Consider the following 22182-nt stretch of genomic DNA (forward strand, 5'->3'; position numbering starts at 1 on the left):
TCTAAAACTCCAGCGGATACAAGCCCAGCCTATCCAACCTTTCCTCATCAGACAACCCGTCCATTCTGGTGTTGGTGTAGTGAACCTTCTCTGAACTGCTTCCAATGCATTTACATCCTTTCTTAAATAAGGATACCAATTCTGTCCATAGTACGCCAGGTGTGGCCTCACCAGTGTCCTGTACAACTAAAGCATAACCTCCCTACTTTTGTAATCCGTTCTCCTCACAATAAACAATGACAGTCCATTGGCTTTCCTAATTGCTGGCTGTAGTTTTTTTGTGATTCATGCCCTCGGACACCCAGATCCCTCTGCATCTCAGAGCTGTGCAATCTCAACATTTCGCTCATACAATTTTTATAACTTTTCCTGCGAAAATGGACAGTTTCACAGTTTCAACATCATTCTCCATTTGATAGATCTTTGCCCATTCATTTAACCTATGTCCCTTTGTTGCCTCTTTATGTCCATTTCCCATCTTAATATTGCCCCATACACAGTGACCTTTATTTTTTTTGCAAAATTCTTGATATAGCATCTTTTTATTAAATAAATTTAGAGTACCAAATTATTTTTTTCCAATTAATGGGCAATTTATTGTGGCCAATCCACCTACCCTGCAGGTCTTTGGTTGTGGGGTGAACCTCACACAGACACGGAGAGAATATGCAAACTCAACACAGACATTGACCTGGGGTCGGGACGAACCCGGGTCCTCAGCACCGAAGGCAACAGTGCTAACCACTGCGCTGCCATGCCGCCCTAGCACCTTAATAAATGCCTTCTGGAAATCTTTCAGTCCAGTACATCTACCTGTTACCCTTTATCCTCAGCACATCCTCAGCACAGGGGCTGGTTTAGCTCACTAGGGGCTGGTTTAGCTCACTGAGGGGCTGGTTTAGCTCACTCAGCTAAATCGCTGGCTTTTAAAGCAGGCCAGCAGCACGGTTCGATTCCCGTACCAGCCTCCCCGAACAGGCGCCGGAATGTGGCGACTAGGGGCTTTTCACAGTAACTTCGTTGAAGCCTACTCGTGACAATAAGCGATTTTCATTTCATTTCATTTTTCATTTCACATGTGGCTTCAACAAAGTATGCCAATAAATTAATTAAACATTATTTCCCTTTCGCAAAACCATGTTGACTCTGCCCGACTGCCTTCAATTTTTCAAATGCCCTGCTTTCACATCTAACGTTTCCCTGTGACAAATGTTGAGCCAACTGGCCTGTAGTTTCCTGCTTTCTATCTCCCTCCCTTTTTGAATACAAGAGTAACATTTGCTATTTTTCAATCTAATTCCCCGGGTCCAGTGAATTGTGGAAAATTAAAACCAGCGCGTTAACCATCTCTCCAGCCAGGTCTCCTCAGGCCGGGAGATTAAATCCATCAGGACCTGGGAAATTATCAGCCCTCAGTTGTGCCCTCTTTGCCCGCCGGTTTGTACTGTATAACTGAATTATGCATTGTTTCCTGGCACAGGCCGTTGATGCTCAAATGTTGCGTGATGCTTGTAGCCGTTATATCTACGACAGGTGCCCTGCAGTCGCGGCCATTGGTAAGTTAAATCCATTTTATTCAGCAGTTTTTCTGCAGCCACTGTTTACCTCCTGTGTCTGCCCAGGTTGGGCTCTTTGAGGTGAAGAGCCATGGTCTCTGCAGAATAGTCACAACGATGAGAGTGTGGGTTTTAAAAGCTCTGGGAACAGATTGGAGAAGAGCAGTAATTATAAAGTAATACCAGAGATGGAGATCCTGGGTCCAAGATGTGGTATAGGGAGGGTATGAGAGGGTGTCCCTATTCAGATACCCTGTGTCCAGGATTTGCTGCATTCAGGACTATCTGCATTAAGATTATTTGGTAAATGTGTTATTTTTACTTTGAAGTCTCTGGGCAATGGTTATTGGAGATGGCCATTGCCTGGCACTTGTGTGGCGTTAATGTAACTTGCCCGATCCTGGATATTGTCCAGGTCTTGCTGCATTTTGACATGAACTGCATCAGTATCTGAGGAGTCACGAATGGTGCTGAACATTGTGCAGTCATCCACAAACATCCCCAATTCTGACCTTATGATGGAAGGGAGGTCATTGATGAAGCAGCTGAAGATGGTTGGGCCAAGGGCACTACCCTGAGGAACTCCTGCAGTGATGTCCTGGAGCTGAGATGTGCCTGAGGTCACATGTAGCATTCAGTGACGAGAGCTGCCGAGTTTTTTCAGCGTCTGCTTGTAACTGGAATTGGAGAAGGACAGCAATGAAAAGTCTGGCTCGTGATATTTCACTCACTCCGATATTTCACTCACTCCGATATTTCACTCCACTCCGATATTTCACTCCACTCCGATATTTCACTCCACTCCGATATTTCACTCCACTCCGATATTTCACTCCACTCCGATATTTCACTCCACTCCGATATTTCACTCCACTCCGATATTTCACTCCACTCCGATATTTCACTCCACTCCGATATTTCACTCCACTCCGATATTTCACTCCACTCCGATATTTCACTCCACTCCGATATTTCACTCCACTCTGATATTTCACTCCACTCCGATATTTCAGTAAGAGGTCTTACAGAGATAGAGATAGAGAAATACAGCACAGAAGAGGCCCTTCGGCCCACGATGTTGCGCCGAACTTTTGTCCTAGGTTAATCATAGAATTTTGGACAATTTTTCATGACCAATCCACCCAACCTGCACATCTTTGGACTGTGGGAGGAAACCGGAGTACCCGGAGGAAACCCACGCAGTCACGGGGAGGATGTGCAGACTCCAGACAGACAGCGACCCAAGTCGAAATCGAACTTGGGACCCTGGAGCTGTGAAGCAGTTGTGCTATCCACAATGCTACCGTGCTGCCCTTAAGAAGTTAACCTACACTCCATTATTCTACCCTAATCCATGTACCTATCCAATAGCCGTTTGAAGGTCCCTAACTTTTCCGACTCAACTACTTCCACAGGCAGTGCATTCCATGCCCCCACTACTCTCTGGGTAAAGAACCTACCTCTGACATCCCCCCTATATCTTCCACCATTTATCTTAAATTTATGTCCCCTTGTAATGGTTTGTTCCACCCGGGGGAAAAGTCTCTGACTGTCTACTCTATCTATTCCCCTAATCATCTTATAAACCTCTATCAAGTCGCCCCTCATCCTTCTCCGTTCTAATGAGAAAAGGCCTAGCACCCTCAACCTTTCCTCGTATGACCTACTCTCCATGCAACATCCTGGTAAATCTCCTTTGCACCTTTTCCAAAGCTTCCACATCCTTCCTAAAATGAGGTGACCAGAACTGCACACAGTACTCCAAATGTGGCCTGACCAAGATTTTGTACAGCTGCATCATCACCTCACGGCTCTTAAATTCAATCCCTCTGCTAATGAACGCTAGCACACCATAGGCCTTCTTCACAGCTCTATCCACTTGAGTGGCAACTTTCAAAGATCTATGAACATAGACCCCAAGATCTCTCTGCTCCTCCACATTGCCAAGAACCCTACCATGAACCCTGTATTCCGCATTCATATTTGTCCTTCCAAAATGGACAACCTCACACTTGTCAGGGTTAAACTCCATCTGCCACTTCTCAGCCCAGCTCTGCATTCTATCTATGTCTCTTTAAAGCCGACAACAGCCCTCCTCACTATCCACAACTCCACCAATCTTCGTATCATCTGCAAATTTACTGACCCACCCTTCAACTCCCTCATCCAAGTCGTTAATGAAAATCACAAACAGCAGAGGACCCAGAACTGATCCCTGCGGTACGCCACTGATAACTGGGCTCCAGGCTGAATATTTGCCATCCACCACCACTCTCTGTCTTCTATCGGTTAGCCAGTTTGTTATCCAACTGGCCAAATTTCCCACTATCCCATGCCTCCTTACTTTCTGCATAAGCCTACCATGGGGAACCTTATCAAATGCCTTACTAAAATCCATGTACACTACATCCACTACTTTACCTTCATCCACATGCTTGGTCACCTCCTCAAAGAAGTCAATAAGACTTGTAAGGCAAGACCTACCCCTCACAAATCCGTGCTGACTATCCCTAATCAAGCAATGCCTTTCCAGATGCTCAGAAATCCTATCCCTCAGTACCCTTTCCATTACTTTGCCTACCACCGAAGTAAGACTAACTGGCCTGTAATTCCCAGGGTTATCCCTATTCCCTTTTTTGAACAGGGGCACGACATTCGCCACTCTCCAATCCTCTGGTACCACCCCTGTTGACAGCGAGGACGAAAAGATCATTGCCAACGGCTCTGCAATTTCATTTCTTGCTTCCCATAGAATCCTTGGATATATCCCGTCAGGCCCGGGGGACTTGTCTATCCTCAAGTTTTTCAAAACGCGCAACATATCTTTCTTCCTGACAAGTATCTCCTCAAGCTTATCAGTCTGCTTCACGCTGTCCTCTCCAACAATATGGCCCCTCTCGTTTGTAAATACTGAAGAAAAATACTTGTTCAAGACCTCTCCTATCTCTTCAGACTCAATACACAATCTCCCGCTACTGTCCTTAATCGGACCTACCCTCGCTCTAGTCATTCTCATATTTCTCACATATGTGTAAAAGGCCTTGGGGTTTTCCTTGATCCTACCCGCCAAAGATTTTTCATGCCCTCTCTTAGCTCTCCTAATCCCTTTCTTCAGTTCCCTCCTGGCTATCTTGTATCCCTCCAGCGCCCTGTCTGAACCTTGTTTCTTCAGCCTTACATAAGTCTCCTTCTTCCTCTTAACAAGACATTCAACCTCTCTTGTCAACCATGGTTCCCTCACTCGACCATCTCTTCCCTGCCTGACAGGGACATACATATCAAAGACACACAGTACCTGTTCCTTGAACAAGTTCCACATTTCACTTGTGTCCTTCCCTGACAGCCTATGTTCCCAACTTCTGCACTTCAATTCTTGTCTGACAGCATTGAATTTACCCTTCCCCCAATTATAAACCTTGCCCTGTTGCACGCACCTATCCCTCTCCATAACTAAAGTGAAAGTCACAGAATTGTGGTCACTACCTCCAAAATGCTCCCCCACTAACAAATCTATCACCTGCCCTGGTTCATTACCAAGTACTAAATCCAATATGGCCTCCCCTCTGGTCGGACAATCTACATACTGTGTTAGAAAAGCTTCCTGGACACACTGCACAAACACTACCCCATCCAAACTATTTGACCTAAAAAGTTTCCACTCAATGTTTGGGAAGTTGAAGTCACCCATGACTACTACCCTGTGACTTCTGCACCTTTCCAAAATCTGTTTCCCAATCTGTTCCTCCACATCTCTGCTGCTATTGGGGGGCCTATAGAAAACTCCCAACAAGGTGACTGCTCCTTTCCTATTTCTGACTTCAACCCATATTACCTCAGTAGGCAGATCCCCCTCGAACTGCCTTTCTGCAGCTGTTATACTATCTCTAATTAACAATGCCACCCCCCCACCTCTTTTACCATCCTCCCTAATCTTGTTGAAACATCTATAACCAGGGACCTCCAACAACCATTTCTGCCCCTCTTCTATCCAAGTTTCCGTGATGGCCACCACATCGTAGTCCCAAGTACCGATCCATGCCTTAAGTTCACCCACCTTATTCCTGATGCTTCTTGCATTAAAGTATACACACTTCAACCCATCTCCTTGCCTGCAAGTACTCTCCTTTGTCATTGTTACCTTCCCCACTGCATCACTACGTGCTTTGGCGTCCTGACTATCGTCTTCCTTAGTTGCTGGACTACAGATCCGGTTCCCATTCCCCTGCCAAATTAGTTTAAACCCTCCCGAAGAGTACTAGAAAACCTCCCCCCCCAGGATATTGGTGCCCCTCTGGTTCAGATGCAACCCGTCCTGCTTGTACAGGTCCCACCTTCCCCAGAATGCGCTCCAATTATCCAAATACCTGAAGCCCTCCCTCCTACACCATTCCTGCAGCCACGTGTTCAACTGCACTCTCTCCCTATTCCTAGCCTCGCTATCACGTGGCACCGGCAACAAACCAGAGATGACAACTCTGTCTGTCCTGGCCTTTAACTTCCAGCCTAACTCCCTAAACTTGTTTATTACCTCCACACCCTTTTTCCTACCTACATCGTTGGTACCAATGTGCACCACGACTTCTGGCTGCTCACCCTCCCCCTTCAGGATCCTGAAGACACGACATCCCTGGCCCTGGCACCCGGGAGGCAACATACCTTTCGGGAGTCTCGCTCGCGACCACAGAATCTCCTATCTATTCCCCTAACCATTGAATCTCCTATTACTATTGCTTTTCTATGCTCCCCCTTCCCTTCTGAGCCCCAGAGCCAGACTCAGTGCCAGAGACCTGGCCGCTGGGGCCTTCCCCCGGTAGGTCATCCCCCCAGCATCCAAAACGGTATACTTGTTTTGAAGGGGAACGGCCACAAGGGATCCCTGCACTGTCTGCCTGTTAGTTTTCTTTCCCCTGACTGTAACCCAGCTACTCTTGTCCAGTACCTTTGGTGTGGCTACCTCCCTGTAACTCTTCTCTATAACCCCCTCTGCCTCCCGGATGATCCGAAGTTGCTCCAGCTCCAGTACCTTAACACGGTCTCTGAGGAGCTGGAGTTGGGTGCACTTCCCGCAGGTATAGTCAGCGGGGACACCAGTGGTTTCCCTCACCACCCACATCCTACAGGAGGAGCATGCAACTGCCCTAGCCTCCATCCCCTCTTACTTTACAGAATTAGCTGCCCCTTGGACCAACTGGATCTCCGCCCTCCGACTCTACTTCCAGTCAGCTGTACTCTTAAACTCCTGGCTCCCTTCACGCTCTTTGATAAATATAGGAAATGAAATGTAAGGAGCACCTTACTCCCTCCTCACCTAACTCCCTCAGTCACCAAACTCTCACTGTAGCACTCAAATGCCACAAGCTCAGCACTCCCTCAGTCACCAAACTCTCACTGTAGCACTCAAATGCCACAAGCTCAGCACTCCCTCAGTCACCAAACTCTCACTGTAGCACTCAAATGCCACAAGCTCAGCACTCCAGTGCAAACTTCCTCATGATGAAGGAGCAGTGCTCCGAAAGCTAGTGTTTGAAACAAACATGTTGGACTTTAACCTGGTGTTGTAAGACTTCTTACTGTGCTCACCCCAGTCCAACGCCGGCATCTCCACATCATGTCTGATATTTCACTCCTCTCTCTCTCTCTCTCTCTCTGTCTCCTCTCTCTCTCTCTCTCTCTCTCTCTGTCTGGCTCCTTTCTCTCTCTCTCTCTCTGTCTCCTCTCTCTCTCTCTGTCTGTCTCTCCCTCTGTCTCTCTCTCTCTCTCTCTCGAATTCATTCATTGACTAATGTTTTCTGTCTCTCTGGCAGGTCCAATTGAGCAGTTACCAGATTATAACCGGATCCGCAGTGCTATGTACTGGCTCCGCCTGTGAGCCTGGTCCAGAAACACCGGCGATTGGGGTAATCCTGCTTTGAGTCCTCAGGCTCGTGACGTTTTGTATCATTAGTTTTCTGCTGTAAATTTGAAAGGGTGGAAAATATATTTAAAATGTAGGAGACTGTTTAATCCGATGTAACCCAACTGTACAGAACGTATATAATTAACGGTGGAATTAAAGCTGCTGCTCTAACTGAAAACCTGGTTGTAATGCATTGACTGCACAAGAATTCACTATTCACTGGTGGGAGGACTGTGGGGCTGTGTCGGGGTTGGGACCTCACCATGGGGCCACGCCGGGGTTGGTCCTTTGCTGTGGGGCTGCGCCGGGGTTGGGCCTTGGCCGTGGGGCTGCGCCGGGGTTGGGCCCTCACTATTGGGCTGTGCCGGGGTTGGGACCTCACCGTGGGGCTGCGATGGACAGGTCAAACTAAAAGCAAATATATTCAATGTCAAGAAGATTAGCAGCAACCCCGAAGACTAGGAAACTTTAGAAATCAGCAAATAATAATTGTTTATTGTCACAAGTATGAAGTTACTGTGAAAAGCTCCTAGTCACCACATTCCAGCCCCTGTTCAGGTAAGCCGGTTCGGGAATTGAATCCACACTGCTGGCCTTGTTGTGCACTACAAACCATCTGTGTAGCCCTTTGAGCTAGACCAGCCCACCAATGTGACAAAAAAAGGGAGAAATATAAAACTGGATAATAGAAACTTCCAGTATCGAAGGAAAAGCGACGTAGCACTGGACATTGACCCCTTAGCGCCTGAGATTGCTGATTTCTAAATAGAAACAAGAAAATGGCAAACGTACTGAACTGATATCTTGTGTTGTTCCCTGTCGAAGACCCAAAAATCAGCTCAAGAACACTTGAAAATCAAGAAGTAACAGGGAGGTAATCAATCACTAGAGAAAATGTGCAAGGAAAACCCATAAAACTAAAGACTGACAAGGCGCCTGGACCTGGTGACCAGCATCCTCGGGTCTTCAGAGAAGTGGCTGCATAAATAGTGGATACATTGACTACAATCTTCCAAAATTCCCTAGATTCTGAAAAAGTCCCAGTGAATTGGTAAATTGCAAATGTAAGAACAAAGAACAGTACAGCACAGGAACAGGCCCTTCGGCCCTGCGCCGACCATGCTGCCCATCTAAACTAAAATCTTCTACACTTTTGGGATCCGTATCCCTCTATTCCCATCGTATTCATGTATTTGTTAAGATGCCCCTTAAACATCACTATTGTCCCTGCTTCCACCACCTCCTCCGGCAGTGAGTTACAGGCACCCACTACCCCTCTGTGTAAAAAAAAAAAAACCTCCCTCACACATCTCTAAACTTTGCCCCTCACACCTTAAACCTGTGCCCTGTAGTACTTGACTCTTCCACCCTGGGAAAAAGCTTCTGACTATCCACTCTGTCCATGCCATTAATAATTTTGTAGACCTCTATCAGGTCTCCCCTCAACCTCCGTCGTTTCAATGAGAACAACCCATGTTTATCCAACCTCTCCTGGCCCGGGTTTGATTCCCGGCTTGTGTCTGCGGGGGTTTCCTTCAGTTTCTTCCCACAGTCCAAAAATGTGCAGGGTAGGTGGATTGGCCGTGCTAAATGACCCTTCCTCAGATAAGGAGAACAAAGCCACAAATTAAACTGCATCTGCCATTCTTTTCCCCACTCACTCAACTTGTCCAAATCACACTGACGGATTTCTGCATCCTCCTCACAGCTCACCCTCCCACCCAACTTTGTGTCATCTGCAAATTTGGAAAAGTTGTTCCCTCATCTAAATCATTAATCTATATTGTGAACAGTTGGGGTCCCAGCACCGATCCCTGCGGTACCTCACTAGTCACTGCCTGCCAATTTGAAAAAGACCTGTTAATTCCTATTCTGTTTCCTGTCTGCCAACCAGTTTTCTATCCATCTCAATACACTACCCCCAATCCCATGCGCTTTAATTTTACACGGTTATCTCTTAATAATAATAACCTTTTATTGTCACAAGTATGAAGTTACTGTGAAAAGCCCCTAGTCACCACATTCTGGCGCCTGTTTGGGTAAGCTGGTACGGGAATTGAACGCGCACTGCTGGCCTTGTTCTGCATCACAAACCAGCTGTGTAGCCCACTGAGCTAAGCCAGATAAGACATAGAAACAGAATTAGGCCACTCGGCCCGTCGTGTCTACTCCGCCATTCAATCATGGCTGATATTTTCTCATCTCTATTCTCCTGCCTTCTCCCCATAACCCCTGATCCCCTTATTAATCAAGAACCTATCTATCTCTGTCTTAAAGACACTCAATGATTTGGCCTCCACAGCCTTCTGCGGCAAAGAGTTCCACAGATTCACCACACTCCGGCTGAAGAAATTCCTCCATCTCTGTTTTAAAGGATTGTCCCTTTAGTCTGAGATGGTGTCCTCTGGTTCTGGTTTTTCCTACAAAGGGAAACATCCTTTCCATGTCCACTCTATCCAGGCCTCGCAGTATCCTGTAAGTTTCAATAAGATCCCCCCATATCCTTCTAAACTTCAACGAGTACAGACCCAGTGTCCTCAACCATTCCTCACACGACAAGCTCTTCATTCCAGGGATCATTCTTGTGAACCTCCTCTGGACCCTTTCCAAGGCCAGCACATTCTTCCTTAGATACGGGACCCAAAACGGCTCACAATACTCCAAATGGGGTCTGACCAGAGCCTTATACAGCCTCAAAAGTACATCCCTGGTCTTGTATTCTAGCCCTCTTGACATGAATGCTAACATTGCATTTGCCTTCCTAACTGCCGACTGAACCTGCACATTACCCTTAAGAGAACCTTCAGTTCCTTCTTCCAGATCATAAAGTATATTGTGAAAAGTTGCGGTCCCAGCACCGACCCCTGAGGCACACCACTAGTCACCGGCTGCCATCCTGAAAAATACTTCTTTATCCCCACTCTCTGCCTTCTGCCAGTCAGCCAATCCTCTATCCATGCCAGGATCTTACCATGGGCTCTTAAACTTATTTCTTTGAGGATTCTTTGAGAATTCTTTGAGGAGGTGACAAGTAGGTTAGACCAGGGAAACCCAGTGGATGTGGTCTATCTGGATTTCCAAAAGGCCTTTGATAAGGTGCCACACAGGAGGCTGCTGAGTAAGGTGAGGGCCCATGGTGTTCGAGGTGAGCTACTGGCATGGGTTGAGGATTGGCTGTCTGACAGAAGGCAGAGAGTTGGGATAAAAGGTTCTTTTTCGGAATGGCAGCCGGTGACCAGCGGTGTCCCACAGGGTTCAGTGTTGGGGCCGCAGCTGTTCACCATATATATTAATGATCTGGATGAAGGGACTGGAGGCATTCTAGCGAAGTTTGCCGATGATACGAAGTTAGGTGGTCAGGCAGGTAGTGCTGAGGAAGTGGGGAGGCTGCAGAAGGATCTAGACAGTTTGGGAGAGTGGTGCAGGAAATGGCTGATGCAATTCAACGTGAGAAAATGTGAGGTCTTGCACTTTGGAAAAAAGAATCCAAGCATAGACTACTTTCTAAACGGTGAGAAAATTCATAATGCCAAAGTACAAAAGGATCTGGGAGTGCTAGTCGAGGATTCCCTAAAGGTAAACATGCAGGTTGAATCTGTGATTAAGAAAGCGAATGCAATGTTGTCATTTATCTCAAGAGGGTTGGAATATAAAAGCAGCGATGTGCTACTGAGCCTTTATAAGGCTCTGGTTAGGCCCCATTTGGAGTACTGTGTCCAGTTTTGGGCCCCACATCTCAGGAAGGACATACTGGCACTGGAGCGTGTCCAGCGGAGATTCACACGGATGATCCCTGGAATGGCGGGTCTAACATATGATGAACGGCTGAGGATCCTGGGATTGTATTCATTGGAGTTTAGAAGGTTAAGGGGAGATCTAATAGAAACTTACAAGATAATACATGGCTTAGAAAGGGTGGACGCAAAGAAACTGTTTCCGTTAGGCGAGGAGACGAGGACCCGTGGGCACAGCCTTAGAATTAGAGGGGGTAAATTCAGAACAGAAATGCGGAGACATTTCTTCAGCCAGAGAGTGGTGGGCCTGTGGAATTCATTGCCGCGGAGTGCAGTGGAGGCCGGGACACTAAATGGCTTCAAGGCAGAGATAGATAAATTCTTGATGTCGCGAGGAATTAAGGGCTACGGGGAGAATGCTGGTAGGTGGAGTTGAAATGCCCATCAGCCATGATTGAATGGCAGAGTGGACTCGATGGGCCGAATGGCCTTACTTCCACTCCTATGTCTTATGGTCTTATTTAACAATCTCCTCTTCGGTACCTTGTCAAAGGCCTTCTGGAAATCTAAATAAATCAAGTCCACTGGTTCTAATTTGTCTAACTTCCTTGTTACCTCCTCAAAGAGCTCTTTTTTTATTTAGAGTACCCAATTATTTTTTCCAATTAAAGATCAATTTAGCATGGCCACTCCACCTATCCTGCACATATTTGAGTTCAGAGGTGTGCAGTCCCCGGTATAAGGTTACGAAGGCTCTGTTGAGCTTGTCTGGAGCTGTGACCACTCTATCGTTCCCGTCCCTTACCTGGACTATCTCTCTTGAGGCAGCTTGCTTCCTCAGCTGGTGTGCCAGTTGGCGATTGGCCTGGTCTCCGTGCTCAGAGAAGGACCTGTGTCTGGCGGAGCTGGTTCACTGATTTCCCGGTGGAGAGTAGATCAAATTCCATTTGTAGTTTTTTCCTCTCCAGCAGCTACTGTCATTCTACTTCCAATATGGAGTTGATCAGCTATTGCCGAGCCACCCTCTCCTTCCTGTCTCAGTGCCCTGATCACTGCCTTCAATGCCTCCCAGAACGTGGAGACACCTCCCCATTCTGGTTGCAGGTTACATACCCGTCAAAGGCCTGTGACACTTTTTGTTTTGCAGAATGCCTTGTTGGTGAAGAGGGACGTGTCCAGAGGGATGTGTCCAGCCTCCATGGGGACACTGGGCCCGGCCTGTTTCCAACCTCAAATCTACGTCATGTGGACTCGAAGTTGAAACAAGTCCTCAACAGGCTGGACATACCAGTTGTGGGGGAGGTAGAGAGGCAGGAACTGGGAGCACCACTAGGACTAGAAGAGATCAAGGAATGCATTAATTCCATGCAGTCAGAAAAGGCACTGGGACCGGATGGGTTCCTGATGGACTTCTACATGAAGATGGCGGCAGCACTGGCCCCGCACCAGTGGGAAATGTTCAATAACTCGGTGTCGAGGGGGGCCCATTGTCCCCGCTGCTGTTTGCACTGGCATTGAGGCACTGGCCATCACTCTTAGATCAGCGAAGAGATGGATAGGCATTCAGAGCGGATGACCTGCTGCTCTCAGTGCCAAACCCCCTAGCCAGCATGGACAAGATAAAGGGACACCTGAGGGAGATTGGAGCCTTCTCGGGATACAGATTACACCTAAGCAAGAGCTTAGTGAACCCCCGAGAAGGAGGAACAGAGCAGCAGACATTATTGGCCCAAACCCAAGTTCAGCTACCTGGGGATACAGAAAGCTCCCGACTGGACTCTACTCCATTAGTGGCACCTGTCCTGCCTGGTGGAGGAGGTGAGGAGAGCCGACGGAAATGGGACTCACTCCCATCTCGGGATGGGGGCAGAAGGTCAAAATGCTGCCAGAGTTCCTCTTTTATTCAGATCCCTCCCAATCTTCATTCCCAAGTCCTACTTCACCGGGGTTGGTAACCTGACCATGGCCTTCTACTACCTACAAAGTGTGGAGAGGATAAAGGGGGCTGATGGTAGGTGGATGGAAGAATGGTGACACTGAGGAAACTAGCGGGTAAGCTTCAGTTCCCGAAGTGGAACAAACTCCGCTACCTGCAGCTATGGGACAAGGAGTTACAAGATTCCCCCCAGATACCCGGACCATCCTATCGGACATACTCAAAATCAATTAGGAGATGGTAAATGTGGTAACATGTAACATAGATCCCTACAGTGCAGAAGGAGGCCATTCAGCCCATTGAACTTGCACTAGCTCTTTGAAAGAGCAACCCATTCAGGCCCAACTCTCCTTATCCCACTAACCCCTCTCAACCTTTGGACACCAAAGGGCAATTCAACACAGCCAATCCACTTAACCTGCACATCTTGGGATTGTGGGAGGAAACCGGAGCACCCGGAGGAAACTCACACAGACACGGGGCGAAAGTGCAAACTCCACACAGACAGTCACCCGAGGCCGGAATCGAACCTGGGTCTCTGGCGCTGTGAGGTAGTAGTGTTAACCACTGTGCCAGAAGAGGTAAGGGTCCCACTGGATGAACACGAGAAAGATGGGAGGAAGAACTGGGTGTTGAGATATGGGGAGGACTCGTGATCGAAGCTCTGCACAGGGTCATCTCCACCTCCTCATGTGAAGTGCTGAGACTAATGCAGCTAAATGTGGTGCACAGGGCGCAACTAACCAGGACAGGCATGAGCGGGTTCTTCCTGAAGGTGGAGGATAAGTGCGAGTGGTGTCAGGGGCACCGCCCAACCACACCCACATGTTCTGGTTCTGCCCCACACTCAGCGAGTTTCAGGCCATGTCCAAGGTGGTGGGGTGAAAATGGAGCCTTGCCCTTTGCTGGGGAATCCAGAGCTCTTTATGGGGAGAGAGGCTGACTGCCTGGCATTCACCTCCCTGATTGTCCAGTAAGACTCCTGCTCGGACTGGCTCTCCAACCTAGCGGAGTTCCTAAAACTAGAAAAAATACATTCGCCATCAGGGGATCAGAGGAAGGAAACAATTCACTAGCCTCTTCGAAGACCCGTTCGTGACGAGAAACTAATGGTGGGGGACAGGGGGTAAGGAGAGAAATCAGAGATGGGGGGGGGGTTAGGCGTGGGGGAAGGGGGGGGGGAGGCGAGTGGGGAACATCCACACCACAGCGAAGAGAAGGTGAAATCTTCACAATACACTGGGGTGGGTGCGAGAGCCCAAAAACGGCAACGCAGCAATGCTGCCATACAGGCAGCATAACCACCAGGCCAGCTTTTTCCTGGGGTGCGATACTCAGTGCCTCTCCGCCGCCTCGATTTGTAGCCACCGAAGCTGGCCACTTCCCGACATAAAACGGAGAATTGAAACGCATACAGGGAAAATTGGACAATGACAGAGAGGCAAGCAGGTTGCAGAACCTCTCTGTGGATTCTGTCTGTGAAGAAATCAGACAGCATAGAAACTAGCAAGTTTGCATACTAATTGAGTGATTCCCGGGCACAATGGACACAACAATTAGCTGCAATTGAAACAGTCTATAGCAGGTCAGACTTCTCGGCGCCAACGGAGTCTGAAACAAAAGGACACAAACAAGTTAGAAAGAACCGCCCCGCAATCGAGGGACAGCCTCAGTATTGGGGGATTCGTATCAATCGATTGGGATGAGACCCAATCGATTGCCAGTGAGTTAGGAGTCCGCCCAAAAGGGCGCGAAGCCCTGGGACCTATAAAAGTAAGGTCCCAAGACGAATTCGATCTCTTAGCCGGCCCTCCCAACAGAACACCTTTGAAGCAGCTCTCTAAGAACTTGAACGTGAGAAGGAGAGGCCTGGCCAATTGCGACACCGACAAGCAAGTGTCATACAACGCACGCTACGAGAGTAGACACTCCTGATCCCTTTAGTCCACACCAACTGGAAGCCTGCGGATCCAGGACAAAGCAAGAGGCCATTGTTCCCTGATCCGGCAGTTCCCTTATTCCAGATAGGTATTGGCCTAGTAGTGGTAGGAATAGTTTAGTCTTAGTATTAGATGCATGAGTAGTAAATAACTGTAATAATAAACGTGTCTTGTTTGAACTTACTAAACTGGTGTATTGAGTCATTGATTTGAACTTGAACCTCGTGACGGTATCATAAAGATACCTGGCGACTCTAGAGCTAAGGAATAAAACAGAGCCAATTGAGTGTAAAGCACACTCACCCAGAACGAGCAACAGATTACAAAGTGCAGCTCGAACTGTATCGTTACCACACTGGTTACTACAATGTGAATAGACTACAGGCTGGATTCTCCCACCCCACCCAGCACAAGATCGCCACAGACGAGCCGCGGACAATGGAAAACTCCACTGACCTCAGGCGGGATTTGCCGGGCGGACTCGGCCGGAGAATCCCTCCCCACCTTTCTCTAGTTTTTTTTTAACACAAGCGTGAATTTTGACCACATCTCGGGTATGTGTAGTAAGATGTGTATTTTATACTTAACTTCTGTTATGATTGACGTGACTATAAATTAATAACGTTTATTAGATTTGCCTGTCATAACCGAAAAATTCAATAAAAAATGTTTTCAAAAACTTTGATTCTTATGATTCCAGCATGGTGGTTCGCATAAATGCTTCACAGCTCCAGGGTCCCAGGTTCGATTCCCGGCCGGGTCACTGTCTGTGCGGAGTCTGCACGTCCTCCCCGTGTGTGCGTGGGTTTCCTCCGGGTGCTCCGGTTTCCTCCCACAGGCCAAAGATGTGCGGGTTAGGTGGATTGGCCATGCTAAATTGCCCGTAGTGTCCTAAAAAGTAAGGTTAAAGGGGGGTTGTTTGGGTTACGGGTATAGGGTGGATACGTGAGTTTGAGTAGGGTAATCATTGCTCGGCACAACATCGAGGGCTGAAGGGCCTGTTCTGTGCTGTACTGTTCTATGTTCTATTCGCCAGGACTCTGGTCCCACCAGAACCGCCCGGATCCCTCGCTCTGCTTCACTCACAGCTGCACCCTCCTGTCCCTGACTGAACTTAAGGTAGTTATTCTGAGGGCCTCCTGGAACACAGTGTCCAGGTAACTCTTCCCCCTCCCTGATGTGTTGCAGCGTCTGAAGCTCAGACTCCAGCTCAACCACTATAAGCCGTAGTTCCTCGAGCAACCAACACTTACTGCAGATGTGGCCACTATGAACCACAAAGGGGTCCGCCAGCTCCCACATCACGCAGGAACAACACATCACGTGGCCCTGCATCCCTACTGTTTTTAATTTGGTTTTCAAAAACTTCCAACTGGATTTTAGCTTTGTAATCTGTAAAATATTTCCCCTTTTACCATTAATCTGAAAGCAACTTGGACTAAATAATGCAAATTAGCAGTTAATTACCACCAATACCGTTTTCCTGTGACATCGCTCCTGGATTGTTTTTCAAACTCGGCCCACTGACCCAGTTTCCCTCGCAGATCTGACAGTCTCTGCTCCTGGAAGGTAAGTGAAGGCCCCAAACCTCGCTCTGGATTAATCCTCTGCCCCAGTAGAAGTGTCCCTCGCAGGTCATAGAAAATAGGAGCAGGAGAAGGCCATTCGACCCATCCAGCCTGCTCCACTATGCATTATGATCATGGCTGATCATACAACTCAGTAGCCTAATCCCACCGCCTCTCCTGCATATCCTTCGATCCCTTAGCCCCAAGAGTTACATCTGACTGCTTCTTAAAAACCTGCAATCTCTGCTCCTAGAAGGTAAGCCTAGGGTGCATTTTGAAAATGAGGAGTCTCTAATTTAACATGGAGATGATGTAAGGGCCCTCCTGTTCGCTCCTGTCTATTCCCTTATTTTTCCCTTTTATTTTTGCAATTACCATTTGATCCATGGATGATTAATGAACCTGTGGCTTTGAAGGCAAAGCAGCTTGTGGGTGGCCTGTGCTTTTAATTTGAGCAGAGGATTGCAGCAGCAGGAGACATCAGAGATTTAACTGGCTTGATTGGCAGACAATGAACTGGCTCAAAATGCTGTGCTTTGCCTGGTAACTGGTAGTGATTGGTTCTGACCTGACTTGAGATGTTTTTCGGAGACAAGGCTGGGTTTCCAGTTTGACTTTTGGTTCTGGAGCTGGGACGGGTTAGGTCGTGCCTCCTTCTTTGAGAAGGTGACCAAACAGGTGGACGAGGGTAAAGCAGTTGATGTGGTGTATATGGCTTTCAGTAAAGCGTTTGCTGACGTTCGCCACGGTAGGCTATTGCAGAAAATACGGAGGTGTAGCCACCGAAGTTGGCCATTCCCTAAATACAAAATGGAGGAACGCAAAGTATACAGGTTAAAATGGACAATGTTTGCAGCACCAGCAGGCTGCACCAAGCAAATGTGGATTCTGTCTGCTAAGAGAGCAGACAGCACCAAAACGAACATTCTGCATACTAATGAGGCAATCTCCAAGGCAGTTAGCATATTAATGGAACAATCCCAGAGACAATGGACACAAATGGGGAAGTAACTGCAACATTGTATAGGATACCAGACACCCCGGCACCAGCGGGGTCCGAAAACAAAGCACCTGAAAGCCTGCCCAGTAGCCAAGGAACAGCCTCAGTATTGGGGAGATTCAAACATATCGATTGGGAAGAGACCCAATCGATTCCGAGCAAGTAAAGGGATCCGTCCAAAAGGGCCCGGATCACTGGGACCTATAAAAGACAGGTCCCACACTTAGTTTGTTCTTCTTGTCCCGCCCTCCTCTCTCCTTGACCAGCCCTCTTCTGTGGACCAGCACCTCGACCAGCTTTTGCCAAGAAGACCTTGAACGAGAGAGAGGAGAGGTTTGGGACAGCAGCCGCCAGTAAGTAAGTCTCACAACGATCGCTACCAGAGATAGGCACTCCTGACCCCTTTTTAACCTATACCAACCTGAAGTCTGCAGACCAGAGCAGAGCAAGAGGCCTTGACCCCTGATCCGGCAGTTCCTTTGAGATAAGTATTTGTTTATTTAGCGGTAGGAATAGTTTAATCCTCTTTTTGAACTCAGTTGTTTGAACTTACTAATTGGTGTATGGTTTTATTGCTTTGAACTTCACCTTGAAACTTGTGGCGGTATCTTAACGATACCTGGCGACTCCAGAGCTAAGTAACGAAACAGAGCCAAATTGAGTGTTAAGCACACTCACGCAGAACGAGGAACATTTAGTGGCGACTCCGCCGGGACTCGATTAGAAGTGCGCCCCCCCCCCCCCCCCCCCCCCCCCCCCCACTCCGAGAGAACCCAGAAATTTGAATTGGAAATCCAATTGGGAAAAGGAAAAACCACAAGTGTTCAAGGAGTTCAAATCAATAGTCATAATTCGGAAGTGTGTTTTTACATGCGTATCTAACAGGGTTGTAAGGTTAAACCCAGAGATATTTGTAGCGACAAACTGTCGGGAGTTTTATAATCGGAACATAGCGAAAGCCGTACCCGTATTTATAAGCATTGCCTTATCATCCCTCATTCCAAATTAAAGAGAGCATAGAGAAAGAGGAAATGGCCATGCAGGCAATGGAACGCCTCATGAACCCAGAGCAGTTCGTGGTCGCAGCGACCAGCAGTAGTAGAGTAGCCAGTGTCCCGTGTGGGAGCTGGAACTCGGGAAATACCTCAAAGGGAAAGGATGGCCCCTTTGGAGTGAGTTTTGTTTGAATGAGGAGACAGGTCCCGGGAGTATAGGACATACTTGGTGGGAGAACCTCTCTCAAATTCATAAGAAAAGTTTAGGAAAAGCACGCAAGCCGATGGCAATTGTGTCCTGCTTGGCACAATTGCGAGGCACAGAGGAGGTCGTTCGGACGCTCCACAAAGAATTAGAGGAAAAGAATAGGATGAGTAAAGTGGATGTCAGGGACATCGAAAAGGAGAATCTAGAATTAAGAAGGAAGCTGGCAGAGAAGGATAGAGAGGTGGATGATGCCAAGAGGGCACATCAGTCTTGTCTAGCCCATCTGAGCAGTTCCCAAGCCCAGTATGAGAAAGCCTATCAGGATGTGATAGGTTCTGATCAGGTAAAATTCAGAGAAGCAGGTAGAGGCACTGCAAAGGCAATGCTCTGACCTAAAGGCAGCTTTAAGAGCACTCCATGCTGCCACCACTGAACAAAGGCAAAGCACTGTAGATCATGCGAAGTGTAGGAAGCAGATTGCGCAGCTGCAATCTCTGCTTTCTGTGCAGAATGGGTTCCAAGAGACATTTGGAACCCAGTTAGATGAGGAAAATGCCCCAGATTGGCAGGAATTGAGCGAAACCGCGCAGCGCTATGTTCAGGGAACATGTGCGCCAGCAGCGCAACAGAAAAGGAAAGCGCCCCAACCCCCCACAGATCAGATAGCACCCGCACCTATGAACCCAGTCACCACCCAAAGAAAGGCAACCACAGAAGGCGCACCCGAGGTCACCTACACCACCCCCTTAACCGTAACACAACTAAGAAAATCACCCCGTTCCTCCCCACTGCAGATCCTCACCAATTCTTCGCAAGAGTTAAACAACAGGCTACCATGTACGGCCTGGATGAGCGAGAGCAGGTAAAGCTCACAGTGTTGAGTTTAGACTCATCGGTTGTAGCAGCCCTCCCCGACCCACAGAACGTTGGAGGAGGCACACTAGAGGAGATGCATACAGCTATTTTAGACGCGATAGGGTACAACAGAGGAGACCCAGTCGAAGGCCTAAATAAGTGTAGGCAGAAGAGGACAGAGCATCCCACAGCATTCGGAGGAAGGCTGTGGATTCATTTCACTGCCGTTTTTGGCGATTTAGACCGCGCTCATTTAACCCGCGATAATATGGTTAAATGGACCCGCACCATAATCTCCCACGCCACAGATGCAGGACAGAATGTCTGCAGCAGTTATGACCCCTCAGAAGAGGCCCATAATGAAAAATGGGTTTTGAAAAGATTGTCCTGCGCTTGGGAACAATCCGTCCAAGGCAAGGTTAAAGTAAAGACCCCAGAAGAAGCTCAGGCTGCAGCAGATATACAGGCAGTAAGAGCGCACCAAAACCCCGCATGGGTAAACGAAGGAAAGAACAGCCCCCCACAGAAGTCACAGGAATGTTACAACTGCGGACAGTTAGGACATTTTGCTAGGGAATGCAACGGCCCACAGAGATCTCAGAGAGGCCAGCAGACAGGCACTCTGACCAGGAACAAAGCAAAGCCAATCCACAGTATAGAGGCGCAGTCAGGACAGACCAATGTGGATGGAACGGACTGACGGTGTTCGGGCTCCCCCACTTGGGTCTGTGACACTCTTTGGGATCAATCCGGAAGACCGGTGGTCACAGCAAAAATTAGAGGGAAGCCCATAGAATTACTTTGGGACACAGGAGGGTCCCGCACTACCATTAATTCCTCCACGACAGCACAGGCAGACACGTGGCCCACCACATCCACAATTACACTCAGCGGCTTTACAGGCCACTCACAGCAGGGACACATTACAGCCCCTGTATCCATCCAACTAGGGAACATCTCCACCAGACACCCCGTTGTTTTAGTTAATCTGCCCCGCACAGCAGAACACATACTGGGCATTGACTTTATGAATGCCCACAGCCTGTCGTTCGATCCAGTCAATCAGTATGTCTGGAGAATGGCAAAATCTGACAAGAGCACCCGCAACTCTCACAGTGGGAGCGTATGCAAACAGGATTAGCGCAGTAGGCGACTATTGTTTTGACCCGACCACGCTTAGCACGGACAAACAGGTTAGGGCAGTTTTGAACAGACACAGGACAGCATTTGCCAGTCACCGGCACGACTGCAGCAGAATGACTGGACAAATTCAAGTTACTGGACCTGACCCGAGACGACAGAGACAGTACCGATTTCCCTTAGAAGCAGAGGGAGAAATTGGAAAGGTTATAGAGAGCTTATTAGAGCAGGGCGTACTTGGGACAGTAGCCTCAACTAATAATGCCCCTATTTGGCCAGTGAGGAAGCCCGACGGATCATGGCGCCTGACCATTGATTATCGGGAACTCAACAAAGTAACCCCAGCAGTAGCCCCCACGGTAGCAACAAGTCCCGAGACCATGCTCAAGCAGGGACTCCACTCCAAATATTTCATGGTATTGGACATTAGCAATGGCTTGTGGTCAATACCATTGGCAAAAGCGTGCCAGTACAAATTTGCCTTCACATTTAAAGGACAGCAGTATACGTGGACATGCCTCCCACAAGGATTCCACAATTCCCCCTCCATTTTCCACCGACATCTGGCAAATGGATTAGCACAATTTTCCCGACCCGAATGTCTGGTACAGTATGTGGACGACCTATTACTGCAGACAGACACCAAGGCAGAGCACGTCACGCTTCTGTCCGAGCTCCTGGAAATTTTACAATACATTGGATGTAAAGTTAACCCAGAAAGGCCCAGATATTGGAGAATCAAGTGATGTATTTGGGCACAGTCATCACGCACGATTGTCAAATTGCCCCTTCCCCAGAATGTTTCAGCCCTCCGGTTGTTTTTCGGACTGGTTGGGTACTGTCGGAACCATATCGATGGTTTTGTGACCAAGGCAGCCCCACTCTCAGACCTCCTAAAGAAAGGAGCCCCTTGGGAATGGCTTCCACAGCAAACAGAGGCTGTGGAAGAGTTAAAGAAAGCCCTCAGTGCAGCACCCGCGCTACAAGTTCCAGACCCGCTTTCCCCCTATGCAATAGAGGTAGCTAGCACCGATCTGACCCTCTCGGCCGTGGTCCTTCAGGAACGGCACGAGCAGCTACGACCAGTGGCTTATGCCTCCAGACTTTTAGACCCCGTAGAACAGGGATTTTCAGCCTGCGAGAGGCACCGACTAGCGGTATTTTGGGCAGTTCAGTACTTCTCGTACATTACCGGACTCAATCCCATCACCATTTTGACCGAACACACCCCCACACAGTTACTCCTAGACGGTCGACTGAAGGATGGTTCAGTGAGCCAGATAAGAGCAGCTAGGTGGACACTACTGTTACAAGGATGGGACATAACAGTTAAACGGACCAAAACACACACATT

At 48.2% G+C, this 22182-nt stretch overlaps 1 protein-coding gene across 1 annotated transcript in view; it reads left to right on the forward strand.

Moving 5' to 3' along the window:
- The window catches only part of LOC119973702 (cytochrome b-c1 complex subunit 1, mitochondrial-like), a 33866-nt gene extending 26236 nt beyond the window's left edge, over positions 1 to 7630 (forward strand). The window contains 2 exon segments of the mRNA XM_038812082.1: positions 1481 to 1556; positions 7361 to 7630. Coding sequence (XP_038668010.1) covers positions 1481 to 1556; positions 7361 to 7425 — 141 coding nt within the window. The 3' untranslated portion in view covers positions 7426 to 7630.
- The last annotated feature ends 14552 nt before the right edge of the window (positions 7631 to 22182 follow it).

This window comes from Scyliorhinus canicula, chromosome 11 (assembly GCF_902713615.1).
Source record: "Scyliorhinus canicula chromosome 11, sScyCan1.1, whole genome shotgun sequence".
NCBI classification, from domain to species: Eukaryota; Metazoa; Chordata; class Chondrichthyes; order Carcharhiniformes; family Scyliorhinidae; genus Scyliorhinus; species Scyliorhinus canicula.